Source organism: Erpetoichthys calabaricus, chromosome 11 (assembly GCF_900747795.2).
Source record: "Erpetoichthys calabaricus chromosome 11, fErpCal1.3, whole genome shotgun sequence".
NCBI lineage: Eukaryota > Metazoa > Chordata > Cladistia > Polypteriformes > Polypteridae > Erpetoichthys > Erpetoichthys calabaricus.
Window position 1 is genome coordinate 48,774,005 of NC_041404.2, and position 15,069 is coordinate 48,789,073.

Consider the following 15,069-nt stretch of genomic DNA (forward strand, 5'->3'; position numbering starts at 1 on the left):
GAGGTGGAAAACGAGCACTTTACACATAATTATTGTTTTTCTGCTTTATGTAAGTACACCTTGCTATATATTGGCATCCCATTTAGTACTGGTACCAGTGACAAGGCGGCTAAGAGTGGATTCAGAGAACAGAAGGAATAAAACCATGGCATTTGACCAAAAACTAATCACCAGAGACTTAGTCATCTGTGGTCTGGGAAAGCAGCTGTAGTTTAGCTTTAGTTAGCATCTCTTAGCCCCTGTGGAGAAGGTCATCTGCTTATAAAGGAGAAGGGTCTGGAGGTGAAGGCCTCAGGCTGCAGTGGAGGCTCCACCAACAGCTCTCTGGGTGACCATCCATCCAGTAGTATTGTGCAAAACTAGAATTTACGGTCATCCAAAACTCAACTTGATGTTATTTTGGAGGAATTCGGTGGATGGGATTGGTGACCTTTTTTAGGGCTAAACGGCCTGCTCTCATCAAAATTTTTATTTTTTTATGTTCTAATGGCACAATTCTTGCTGGTTTATTCCTTGTTTGCCCACAGTACGTCGTTACTCTGGTAACACAGCATGTCTGCTGCCACAACAATCAGTACCACTGGATGCATAGAGGCTGCCATAAAGAAAAAGCTGCTCTACGTGACTAGTCTGTAATTAGGGACTTCTCTGTTAGTCATTAGTTATATAGTGCATTTCATGTTTACATGTTTACCTATAATTACATAATTGATTCATATTTCTATTTACAGTGAATTTCAGATTGATCTACCTATTTATATATAATATTTCACATTCATCTGTCATAGAATTCCTTTCTGATCTGTTATTTAAATAAACCCTTTTATATTTGTCTTTGCTTAGTGACTTTCCTATCTATCTATAGTGGGTTTCATATCTAAAATATAATGTCCTATCTATCTATCTATCTATCTATCTATCTATCTATCTATCTATCTATCTATCTATCTATCTATCTATCTATCTATCTATCTATCTATCTATCTATCTATCTATCTATTATATAGTGCCTTTCTTATCTATCTATCTATCTATCTATCTATCTATCTATCTATCTATCTATCTATCTATCTATCTATCTATCTATCTATCTATCTATCTATCTATCTATCTATCTATCTATCTATCTTGTATAGGACTTTTCCTATTTATAAATGTATCTACTATATCTATCTACAGTCAAGTTAAATAAACTTTATACATATGTGTATTTATTATTTATTATCTAGTGCCTTTAAAATATGTCATATTGTGCCTTTCCGGTCTAGCTGTTATTAATGCTTGTAATAAAACAATGGTATAATGACCTCTTTATTATATAGTGCCTTTCAAATCTATCTATCTGACATATTGTGCCTTTCTCATCTGTTATTAGTGCCTTTAAATATATATATATATATATATATATATATATATATATATATATATATATATATATATATATTATATAATGTGGTACGTGGCTGGGGGTCAGACCCGGCCGGGACGCCTGGGAGGACGAGTTGGTGGCGTATGTGTCCTCTGGGCCACGAGGGGGCAACTGCCCTGGACTAGAAGAGGCCCACGGAAAGGGAGCAGGGAGGCTCAAGACCGTTGGGGCCTCTGGTCACCGCCTCATGGAGCCCGGGACTATTTTAATGCTGCCACACCAATGGAGGACGATCCTTCCAGGGTCACCCGGAGTGTTTCTGGGTGCTCTCCTGACTCTTCCGCCACACCAGGAAGTGACGTCAGGCAGAGCACCTGAAACTCATCAGGGTGAGGATAAATGGGGCCGCCTCCCTCCTATCAATGAGCTGGGGTCGGGAGCAGGATCAGGACGAAGCTCCTGGAGAGAGAGTAGAGGTGGCCCAGGGACAAGGCGAGAGAAGGCCCATGAGAAGGGAGACTGGGGCTAAAGCACTGTGAGTTGTGCGGGACTATGAATTGAGTAGTGTTGTTGTGTGGAGAAGACAAAAATAAAAAGAAGTCTTTGGATAAAGATGTGGTCTCAGTCTGGTGGTGTCCGGGCAAGTCTCACAATATATATATATATATATATATATATATATATATATATATATATATATATTGTGATGGACGACCGGCTACAGACTCCGGTCGCCACCCCCAGGCCGCCAGGAGGAGCCCTCCAGACAGCATGATCGTGCCCCGAGTTCCAGCAGGGCCTCATGGATTATGTAGTTTGTATACACAGCCCTGCTGGATACCTTGGGGACCACCGGGAGTCGCTGTAGGGGGGCTCGTGGGCTCTTATGTGCCCTATAACCCGGGAGTATGCCACAGTCACGTGACAGGAAGGAACGACGTGCTCCCGGGGTGAAGAAAAGGACTGTTTACCCTGACCCGGAAGGGAAAAGGAACTGTGGACTGATTGGGCAGGAACACCTCCGGGTCAGGGCGTATAAAAGGATTGTGGGAAAGCCCAGACATTGAGCTGAGCTGGGAGGTAGGGTGGCAAGTGTCTGGGCGAGGAGGAGAGAGTATTGTTTAGAGAGAATAGTGTTTATATGAGTGTGGTGTGGAGAGTGCTTTGTGCATGGTTTATTTATAAAATAAATAATATTTATATATTCACCTGGTGTTCAGAGTGGTACCTGAGGGTTCGAGAGGTGGACCACACCTCCATCTCTTACAATATATATATATATAACTATGATATAATACTGTATCAATTATAAAGTGCTTTTCAAATCTATACATCTTGATCTGTGATACTGTGCCACTTGTAAATATTATTAGTCCGTTTATATATAACTTTGCTAAAATTCTTTATCTATTATACAGTGCCTTTCAAATCTATAAATCTAGGTATCTGTCATACTGTGCCTTTCAGAAATATTATTTCCTTTACATAAAACAATGATATAATGCTTTGGCTAAAACATAGTGCCTTTCAAATCTATCTATCTGACATATTGTGCTTTACTTATCTGATATTTAGCTCCAAACTTTGTAATAATGCTCTATCCATTATATAGTGCCTTCAATTCTGTCTATCTGATATTTTATGCCTTTCTTATCTATCATTAGTGCTTCTATTTATAACTATGACAGAAAACTTTATCTATTACAAAGTATATTTCAAATCTATATATGTAACTATTGGTCATATTGTCCTTTAATAAATATTTTAGTGTCTTTATGTGTAACTATGATAAAATGCTTTATCTATTATATAGTGCCTTTCACATCTATCTGTCATATTGTGCCCTTTTATTTATTATTATTATTATTATAATGCCATAATATATAACACTGATGTAATGCCTTAACTATTACATAGTGCCTTTAAAATCTGTATACCTATCTGTCATATTGTGCCTTTCTAATCTGTTATTAGAGCCTTTGTATATAAAACTATGATAGAATTCTTCATCTATTATAAAGTGTCTTCCAAATCTATACAAGTATATCTAGCTATCTGTCATACGGTGCCTTTCTTATCCAATACTGTTGCCTTTATATACTGTATAACTATGGTATTCTGCTCTATTATATAGTGCCTTTCACATCTATCTATCTATCTATCTATCTATCTATCTATCTATCTATCTATCTATCTATCTATCATACAGTGCTGCATTCTGTACATTATACAGTACATAGACACGCACACATTATACAGTACAGTATATTTGCCTAATAGTTTAAACCTCTTTGGCAGCTTTTCCCAGAATTTCTTACAATTTGTTTTAAAAATTTCACTCCCTTCAACATCTCTTTCCTTGAGTGCTCCCTTGTTTTCTTGGTTCTGCCCTTTATGATGGCACTTACTTTAAAAGGGACTGCATAAAAGACAGACAGCTGGATGATAACTCATGCTCACCCTTCCACACAGAGTATCCCTCTAAAGTTGGTACAGCTTTTCTGTCTTCTCTTTTCCCAAATACCCTGCACAGCATCAAGTCCCCCTCACCCCCACCACACACACATCCTTACCCTCCTTAAAATTCTAAATCAGGCCTTGCCCCCCCCCCCCCCCCACCCCCCATTAAACATGGATGATGTTGTCTTACCGCCACCCGAGGCTGGCTGAGGCCCGACACACGGCCTCAGCAGGTATGTGTTCGGGGAGAACTCCTCATCAGGGTTAGAGTCCAGGATGGGATGGGAGGCGTTGCTGTCTAGTAATGACATCTGGCAGTCTCTAACGCCAGCTGGTGGAGGATGCTGGTGGAGGGAGCCCGTGGGTGGTGGGGCAGAAGGGAGGAGGCTGGACGAGGGTGTGGGTGGAATGGGACGACCTGGGAAATGGACAGAGTGACCACAGGTTACTAATGAAGGGTATGGCACGCACAAGGTGTTACAAAGTCAGAACAGTGCAGCAAATTAAAGACTTCTAATACAAGAACGCAAATGCAGTCATAAAACTAAAGTCCTGTGTAGTGCCAGCTGTGCTTATTCTGTTATTTTTTCAGCACATAATTCTTAAGCTACATAAGGTGCTGACAGCAAACTCATCAGGTCAACTAGCGTGTGCCATCAGCCTTATCATCTGAGAAAACAAAACGGCAAGATTGACGAGGCTCCATTCAAGTTCAAGCAACCGGCAACCACTGATATTCACAAAATAGTAAGGAAATCTACTACTTTACAATACTGTTTATACTCAGGCTGCGGTTCAAGAAAATTCAAAGTAAAAAGCCACAGGGCACCTGAGGCAAAAAAAAAAAAAATCAGCTATTTACAGTATATCTATTTTAATAATTCTGCATAAACAAGAGGCACATTGAAGAAGTTGGATCAAAAATCACAGAAAGATAATATAAAGAAGAAAGGCATTATAAAATATTTAATACAAAATACTGTAAGATATTTAATATTTATATTGAACAATAGTGAAATGAATGCTGCTATATGAGCAACAGACAGACAGACAGACAGACAGATAGATAGATGTGAAAGGCACTATATAATAGATAGATAGATAGATAGATAGATAGATAGATAGATAGATAGATAGATAGATGTGAATGGCACTATATGATAGATAGATAGATAGATAGATAGATAGATAGATAGATAGATAGATAGATAGATAGATGTGAAAGGCACTATATAATAGATAGATAGATAGATAGATAGATAGATAGATAGATAGATAGATAGATAGATAGATAGATGTGAAAGGCACTATATAATAGATAGATAGATAGATAGATAGATAGATAGATAGATAGATAGATAGATAGATAGATAGATAGATAGATAGATGTGAAAGGCACTATATAATAGATAGATAGATAGATAGATAGATAGATAGATAGATAGATAGATAGATAGATAGATAGATGAAAGTACAGCAAATAGATAAGACAGGCACTATATAACAGAGGTAAACAGATAAGAAAGCAACTATAACAAACAGAAGGATATGAAAGGCACTATATACTTGGCAAATAATATGTAAGATTCTGTATAGCAAATAGATAAGAAAGGCACAATATAACAGGGAGGTAAACCGATATGAAAGGAACTATAATAGATAGATGATACACAAGACACTATATTTTACAGTGAAAGATAAACAGATAAAAAAATAGATAGATGGATATGAAAGGCACTTTATACTTGACAGATAGCATGAAAAATGGCGTATAGCAAATTGACAACAAAAGCACTATATAACAGATTGAGAGATGAACAGATATGAAAAGAGCAATAATAGATAGATGATTTAAAAAGGTACTATAAACTTGATAGATAAAACGTAAATTGCTGTATATCAAAGATATAATAAAGGCAATTCATGACAGATACAGAGATAGATTAACCGATATGAAAGGAGCTATAATAGATAAATAGATAAGAAAGGTACTATATACTTGATAGACAATATGAAAGGTAAATACATAACTCAGGAATTAAATATAAAAGATAAAGAGTTAGAAAACACATATGAAAGGAGATGTATATTCGACAGACTGATATGAAAGACACTGCATACTTGATAGATAATATGAAAGACAATGAATAGCAAGGGGTGGCACGGTGGCACAGTGGTAGCGCTGCTGCCTCGCAGTTAGGAGATGCGGGTTCGCTTCCAAGGTCCTCCCTGCGTGGAGTTTGCATGTTCTCCCCGTGTCTGCGTGGGTTTCCTCCGGGCGCTCCGGTTTCCTCCCACAGTCCAAAGACATGAAGGTTAGGTGCATTGGCGATCCTAAATTGTCCCTAGTGTGTGCTTGGTGTGTGTGTGTGCGCTGCAGTGGGCTGGCACCCTGCCCGGGGTTTGTTTCCTGCCTTGCGCCCTGTGTTGGATGGGATTGGCTCCAGCAGACCCCCGTGACCCTGTAGTTAGGATATAGCGGGTTGGATAATGGATGGATATACAGTATATTGCATTCATACTCCGAGCCCTGACCCGATTGTAAAGGAGAGCAGTAGAGTGTGTACGCCTGATGAGCCCAAATAAGGGCGAAACATGTGTTGCGTACTCTTTGCATTATTTGACAGTAAACTATGCAATATATATATTGGATATATAGATATAGATAGATATTTATAGATGTATATATGGATACAGTATATAGATATACACACACACATTATAAGTGCGTGCTATGCATTAATGTTTACTGTACAAGAATTTCATTGTACTGAGTACACATGACCAATAACCTTAATCTTAAAAGCTTCAATGTAACAGATAGATAGACAGATTTAAAAATTGCAAAATAATACATATGACAGGAAGTATTTTTTAGATAGATCTAAAAGGCACATAGAAATACGTGATTCTATATACATAATAGTTAGATCTGAAAGACACTATACAACTAATAGAAAGGTGTGAAAAGCACTGTATAAAAGACTTATGAAGGGTGCTACAAAAGTTAATAGGTATGGCATAGATAGATCTGAAGGGTGCAATATAATACATATGAGAGGTACTGTATACAGTAATTAGATGTAAAAGGTGCTATATAAAAGACATATGGTTCTGCATAAACAATAAAAGGCACTCCAAAATATATTTGAAACGTAGTATATAATTAGATAGATCTAAAAGGCCAGAAGACCCCCGTGACCCTGCAGTTAGGATATATAGCGGGTTGGATAATGGATGGATGGATGAATAGCAAATAGATAATAAAGGTACTATATAACCGACAGAGAGTGAAATAGATAAAAAGATATGAAAGGAACTAAATAATAGGTAGGTATGAAAGGCACTATACATTGAGTGTTAATGCACAGGCTTGGTACATTGCAGCGAAAAATTTCCAAACTTCATATTTTTTTTAAATTTTTGCCTTGACTCCAAAACAGAAGCTTGTAAATATCAGCCGACCAAATTAAGCTACAAGTCCAAATAAGAAAATAATCCCCTGTGAACGCTGACACACGTTACTTCTGTTGTACTACTTGCTTAAGTAGTACACCATCTTCAATCCTTTATAATGGGACTTTCAAAGATAAAGCAAACGTGGTCTGACTGTTGGTCTTGCAATGCAGAGTTTCCTATCAGGTGGGCAAGGTCGAGCCCCTAGTAAGCAAGAGATTTAAATAGGGACAGTGTATGCCACCACCAAACTGGCCCTTGTGTTTATTTGGTGGATGTGTGTGTTTGCCCTGAAATGGATTGGCACCGTGTCCAGGGTTTGTTCCTGCCTTGTGCCCAGTACTGGCTGGGATCGGCTCCAGCACCCCAGCAACCCTGGTCTGGATTTAACAGGTTAGAAAATGAACAGTGTGTGCCAGCCAGACATTACAGGGCATACCTATTGAGTGGCTCAGAGAGTGACAACGCAAGAAATACCTTACAGCATAGAAAGAGACAGAGGAGCTATGAAAGTTTGGAAAATTCTGTTTGGTCTGGGCTTTTGCTATCCTTCTTACAGCACCTTCCAAAGGCGTAACAGCAAGAGTAGGACACAGACAATTAAATTAAGGAGGTCCTTTCCAATAAATATCCCTGTTGAAGGCTACTAACTCACTATTTAATCCCGTGTGCCAACTCTTCTTCTTTGCACTTTGGGTCACTGCAATACTTTTCACATGTTTACATGCAGAACAAAGAATCTGGTAACCATAACATGGAATTTGCAGTAATGGGTGGCTGTTGGCCATAAGCGGTCCTCCACATCTTTGACTTTGACAAAGTACACGGATGTCTCTGAACACATACAAATCGGGTTACGACCAAAAAGTTCACCAAACTTTTGCAGCTGTTCACGACCACACACTCGGTATACGAACAAGCCAGATTCTTTTTCGGGTTTGTGCAGGCCGATGATTTCCGCACTTGTTCAGTCTCTTACTGTGCATTCCCTGTGCAGCAAGCGAGCGAGAGAGAGAGAGAGAGAGATAGAGAGACAGACACACGCGCGAGAGAGACACACACATGCGCGCGAGAGAGACACACACGCGTGCAAGAGAGACACACACATGCACGCGAGAGAGACACACGCGCGTGCAAGAGAGAGACACACATGCGCGCGAGAGAGACACACGCGCGTGCAAGAGAGAGACACACACATGCACGCGAGAGAGACACACGCGCGTGCAAGAGAGAGACACACACATGCACGCGAGAGAGACACATGCGCGCGCAAGAGAGACACACACATGCGCGCGAGAGAGACACACGCGCGTGCAAGAGAGAGACACACACATGCGCGCGAGAGAGACACATGCGCGCGCAAGAGAGACAGACACACACATGCGCGCAAGAGAGATACACGCGCGCGCAAGAGAGACAGGGCTGGCCACATAAGACCGAGAAGGCAGTTAAAGAATGCACTGAGCTAGTTTTTAAAGAGACTGATTCCAGCATTGTTTTAACCTCGTTGTATTTAATGAAGACTTTTTTCTATTGGATCTTAAGCTCCACTTCACTTCTGTTTACAGCAATCAGCTTGTAGCGTGCATTATTGCAATGTTACTTTTCTTGGTTGTTTATTAAATTACGGATTTTTTAAATGTTCATTTTTTTCCCTGAGCTTCAAACTCATTGTAAAAAAGTGCTTTTAGTGAGCGGTTCGTAGCGCTATAGCACGAACTCTTGCAATGTTAGTTTTCTCTGTTGTTCAAGGTTTTCTCAGTGTCACTCAATGTTTTTACATTTAGTAAAAACATTCTACTGCGGTGGGTTGGCAGATAGATAGATAGATAGATAGATAGATAGATAGATAGATAGATAGATAGATAGATAGATAGATAGATAGATAGATAGATAGATAGATAGATAGATAGATAGATAGATAGATAGATTTGAAAGTCACTATATAATAGATAGATAGATAGATAGATAGATAGATAGATAGATAGATAGATAGATAGATAGATAGATAGATAGATTTGAAAGTCACTATATAATAGATAGATAGATAGATAGATAGATAGATAGATAGATAGATAGATAGATAGATAGATAGATAGATGTGAAAGGCACTATATAATAGATAGATAGATAGATAGATAGATAGATAGATAGATAGATAGATAGATAGATAGATAGATAGATGTCCTGCTGTGGGTTGGCACCCTGCCCGGGATTGGTTCCTGCCTTGTGCCCTGTGTTGGCTGGGATTGGCTCCAGCAGACCCCCGTGACCTTGTGTTTGGATTCAGCGGGTTGGAAAATGGATGGATGGATGGATAGATAGATAGATAGATAGATAGATAGATAGATAGATAGATGTGAAAGGCACTATATAATAGATAGATAGATAGATAGATAGATAGATAGATAGATAGATAGATAGATAGATAGATAGATAGATTTGAAAGGCACTATATAATAGATAGATAGATAGATAGATAGATAGATAGATAGATAGATAGATAGATAGATAGATAGATAGATAGATGTGAAAGGCACTATATAATAGATAGATAGATAGATAGATAGATAGATAGATAGATAGATAGATAGATAGATAGATAGATAGATAGATGTGAAAGGCACTATATACTAGATAGATAGATAGATAGATAGATAGATAGATAGATAGATAGATAGATAGATAGATAGATAGATTTGAAAGGCACTATATAATAGATAGATAGATAAATAGATAGATAGATAGATAGATAGATAGATAGATAGATAGATAGATAGATAGATAGATAGATGTCCTGCGGTGGGTTGGCACCCTGCCTGGGATTGGTTCCTGCCTTGTGCCCTGTGTTGGATGGGATTGGCTCCAGCAGACCCCCGTGACCCTGTGTTCGGATTCAGCGGGTTGGAAAATGGATGGATGGATGGAAAAACATTCTATAATTCTATGGTATAATTAACTATATTTGTGCTTAAAAATCTTAAAAAAAATATATTTACATACAGTTTGTACGGTCTAGAATGGATTAATTGTATTTACATACAATCCTATGGGGGAAATTACTTCGGGTCACAACCAAATCGGGTTACGACCAGAGTTTTGGAACAAATTACACGTGACCCGAGGTTCCACTGTACTTCTTGGTCCAGAATGCTTTGAGAATCACTGATGTACTGTCCACCTTTGTGAGGATGCTAATGTGAAAACGTATGAAATAAACACTGCCTGTATTAGCAATCAGCTAACTCCAGAATCAGCACAAGAAGCCTTAACGCTTCTGTTTGTGCCACCACAGGAACACACACGCCACTTATTTTGAAAATGCTCAGCCGTCTTATTTCAATATTTATGAAATAAATTGTGTGTATTAATATTGGTGTCAAAACCTTAACATGACTACCCAAAGTAATAAAATAATGATGGACAAGGTTTTATTGCTGGAAGAAACACTACGAGTAGGAAAGGTCACTCTTTTAACCCCAGGGGGAGAATTCACTCAACATTAAAATTAAAAACTCAACTCTAGTCCATGCACTCCTTGGCCATTTAAAATTTAATCATTCGGAAATATTGTACTTTTCCTGCATACGTTTCTTGTGAAGCAAAACTGTGAAGCATGAATCACACGAGGGACGTTACAGCCAAGGTGTGAACAGACTGTGGGGACCGAAAAGGCTGAATAGACGGAAATGGAAAGCTGGTGGAGCAGCTTAAACACAGTATGGCAGAGTTTGGATTTACATTCTTTAGATGTTATTGACAGACAGGAGCATGGGTGTAAGTTAATGCTACGAAACTAATGGATGTCATCAAAACTTGGCCACTTGTCTCATAATTAATCACACTTTGCATTGAATTCATTCTTATAAAGTCCACTTGTAAGTTCTCACTGACAAATAAACAGTAGTTATAATTAAGAATAAAACACAAGAGGCTGCATAATACTGTATGCAGTCATCAGACATCTGTTGTGTGTCTTTCTCCCTGTTTGTCTTGAAGTTCACATTTACTGTCAGCTGTGCCCCATGTAATGGCCATCTTATCTGAATGGTCTCCTCGGAATCGTGACAGCAGTATAATAAATGATAGCACTTTAGTTCAGGTGCTGTAAAAAGGCATCTATTACTCATTGATTCTTATGTAACAAGACCATAACAATGGCTTCATGACGCTTAAAAAGCATAAGTAAAATGTTTATTATTCATCTCTGCAATGTGACCTACTAACAAAATGTCACTTTGGAGTGGTCTGAGGGGGGCTTCACTGAGACACACTTCTCTAGACATAACATATTTATTATAAGACCTGTGAATCCTTCACATTAACAAGTAATTTTACCATCCCGTCAATGTGCCTCACTTCACAGAGATGAATAGCCCATCTACTGATGTTTGTAAGTGTGACGAAGACCAAAAGAAGCCTTTTTATAAGGTCTTGTTACAGAAGAGTAAATGAGCAACTGATGCCTTTTTGCAGTACCTAAACCGATAAATTACCAGAACATACACAGAATGCAACATCTACAGCGCCATCAGAAGATCTTCAGACCCCTTCACTTTTCACACATTTCGTTACGTTGCAGCCTTGTGCAAAAATCGTTTACATTCATTTCTTCCCCCATCATGCAAAACTCAATACTCCAGAATGACAAATACAAAAAGAACACATTAGAAAATTCTGCAAATAAATTAAGAAAAAATAGGGAGTGTGCTCCCCTGGACTTTCTCGTACAGTGGAACCTCGGTTTGCGAGCATAATTCGTTCCAGAAACGTGCTCGTAGTCCAAAGCACTCGTATATCAAAGTGAAATTCCCCATAAGAAATAATGGAAACTCAGATGGTTTGTTCCACAACCCAAAACTATTCATATAAAAATGATTAATACAAAATATAAAGTAAAAATACATAAAACAAATTAACCTGCGCTTTACCTTTGACAGGAATCGTGGCTGGTGTGAGTGAGTTTCTAAACTCTTGTGGGATTCCACCCAACGGGACGACACGCGGAAGAGCGTCCCAAAGCAATCACAGTCTCCCAGCGAAGCGAATCCGAAAAGATCGCGGACATGCTATAAGTGCCTGCCGTCGATGGGTGATAGAAGGAACAAGGAACATTATAAATGCGCAGGGCCCTGCCTGACTGCTGTGTCTTGTTCAAGCTGAATAAAGCTGGTGTTGCTAAAGTACTGAGACTCAGCTTTGTGTTTTAGTGTGGAAGACGTCACAGCACACACGCACGTGCGCGCGAGCGAGCGCACACACACACACACACGAACGTGCGCGTGCGCACACACACATACACTCACGCGTGCGAGCGAGCACACACACATACACACACAAGCGCGCGCGCACACACAGTCACAATGCTAATGCTGCAGTAAACAGTATACGCTCGCATGGATGTTTACTATGAGTGAGGCACGCCGACTCACACGGAGAATAGGAGACGATTACCCACAATCCCGCAGCGACTGAGAGAAGAACCATCAGCTCAGTTGTGATCACGTGACGCTCGGCAGACAAAGCGTATACATACTACTCGTATTGCAAGACCTCGCTCGTTTATCAAGTCAAAATGTATTAAAAATTTTAGCTCGTCTTGCAAAACACTCGTAAACCAAGTTACTCGCAAACCGAGGTTCCACTGTATACTGATATAGAGGAAAAGGTCATCGGAACCACTTCCAGTTGCGCAATATTTCTCAAATATCATATCTCTCTGTTTCTCATCATAACTAATCGATACATAATCATAATCAAAATTTACATATCTCTATTATAAAAGGAAATCTTGGGACGAGACTTTCTTGGAGATAATTTCAGGTACTGCGAGACGAGAGTTTTTGCCAAGAGATTTTGACAAGTCGCGCCTCCTCTCAAACATTTACAACCACACCCACGGTTCACTCACTTCTCATTCGTGTCAATGCTATTGTCAGACACAGTTCCTGTGCTCTCAGCTCTAAGCGAGGTCGGAAATAAAAGACAAAGAGTAGAAGACAAAGTAGAACGTCGTAAAGAGGTTCAAAAATGTTGGCATGATACACATGCAGAGCAGGTTAGGGATTATGAAAGTACTAAAATTCAGAAGACTCAAAAACTGAAAGTAAAGATCGCATTAGCACAAACAAATAGAAATTATTACTTGGTGAAGTAACAGAACAGCGAAAAGAGATCAAATTTATGGACATTGGTGATATGACAGAAGTATGTAGATATTGTTTGGCTTTAAACTTTAAGTAAGAGACTTGTAGATGGTGTATGTTGTGTTGCCATCAGGGAAAAGTAGTATTTCATCACAATGAAGAGGCCTATCCACGAGAATTAAAAGATTTGTTGTTTGGTGAAAGTGAAATCCACATATGCGAGTGACAGAGACGTGAAGTGGCTGGCGCGTAGAGCAGGCCATGGCGAAGCCCCCTAATTAAAATGATATTTTTGCATTTAGGGAGGTTGAAAATGGTGGTGGAATTTGTTTCATGATTACATATGCATTTCCTAGATTACGTGCAAAGTAAATAGAGTTAAAGTTACCTAAAAACATAGAAAAAGTGTTAGTATTATAGAATATTATTAGCAATAAATTGCTATAGGTAAAACGTAGCTACATTTACAGTCATATTGAAAAGTTTGGGAGCCCCTCTCAGCCTGCATAATAATTCACTCTCCTTTCAACAAAAAAGATAACAGTGGTATGTCTGTCTTTCATTTCCTAGGAACATCTGAGTACTGCAGTTTTTTTTCAGAACAAAGAATTTTAGTGACGCAGTATTTAGTTGTATGAAATTAAATCAAATATGAAAAACTGGCTGTGCAAAAATGTGGGTCCCATGTCATTGTGCTGATTTGAATGCCTGTCACTGCTCAATGCTGATTACTGGCAACACCAAATTGGTATGATGAGCTCGTTAATCCTTGAACTTCATAGACAGGTGTGTCCATCATGAGATATAAAGGTATTTAAGGTGGTCACCTGCAAGTTGTGCTTCCCTTTGACTCTCCTCTGAAGAGTGACAGCATGGGATCCTCAAAACAACTCTCCAAAGATCTGAAAACAAAGATTGTTGAGTCTCATGGTTTAGGGGAAGGCTTCAAAAAGCCATCTCAGAGGTTTAAACTGTCAGTTTCAACTGTAAAGAATGGAATCAGGAAATGGAAGGCCACAGGCACAGTTTCTGTTAAACCCAGCAGGTCTGGCAGGCCAAGAAAAATACAGGAGTGGCATATGCGCAGGATTGTGAGAATGGTTATAGACAACCCACAGATCACCTCCAAAGACCTGCAAGAACATCTTGCTGCAGATGGTGTATCTGTACATCGTTCTACAATTCAACGCAAATTGCACAAAGAACAACTGTACGGCAGGGTGACGAGTAAGAAGCCCTTTCTGCACTCACGCCACAAACAGAGTCGCTTGTTGTATGCCAATGCTCATTTAGACAAGCCAGATTCATTTTGGAACAAAGTGCTTTGGACTGATGAGACACAAATTGAGTTATTTGGTCAAAACAAAAAGTGCTTTGCATGGTGGAAGAAGAACACTGCATTCAAAGATAAACACCTGCTACCTACTGTCAAATTTGGTGGAGGTTCCATCATGCTGTGGGGCTGTGTGGCTAGTTCAGGAACTGGGGGTTAAAGTCGAGGGTCGGATGAATTCAACCCAATATCAACAAATTCTTCAGGATAATGTTCAAGCATCAGTCACAAAGTTGAAGTTACGCAGGGGTTGGATATTCCAACAAGACAATGACCCAAAACACAGTTCAAAATCTACAAAGGCA

The 15,069-nt window shown here is 39.2% G+C and overlaps 1 protein-coding gene across 5 annotated transcripts in view; it reads right to left on the reverse strand.

The window, feature by feature from the left end:
- tenm2b (teneurin transmembrane protein 2b) overlaps positions 1-15,069 on the reverse strand; it is a 1,820,998-nt gene that overhangs the window by 650,436 nt on the left and 1,155,493 nt on the right. For 3 of the 5 annotated variants that reach the window (XM_051934200.1, XM_051934199.1, XM_051934202.1), the window contains one exon: positions 4,020-4,247. The exons of the other annotated variants lie outside the window; for them this stretch is intronic. In XM_051934200.1, the coding sequence (XP_051790160.1) occupies positions 4,020-4,247 (228 nt within the window). The remainder of the gene's footprint in view (positions 1-4,019; positions 4,248-15,069) is intronic. 5 annotated transcript variants of the gene reach the window in all.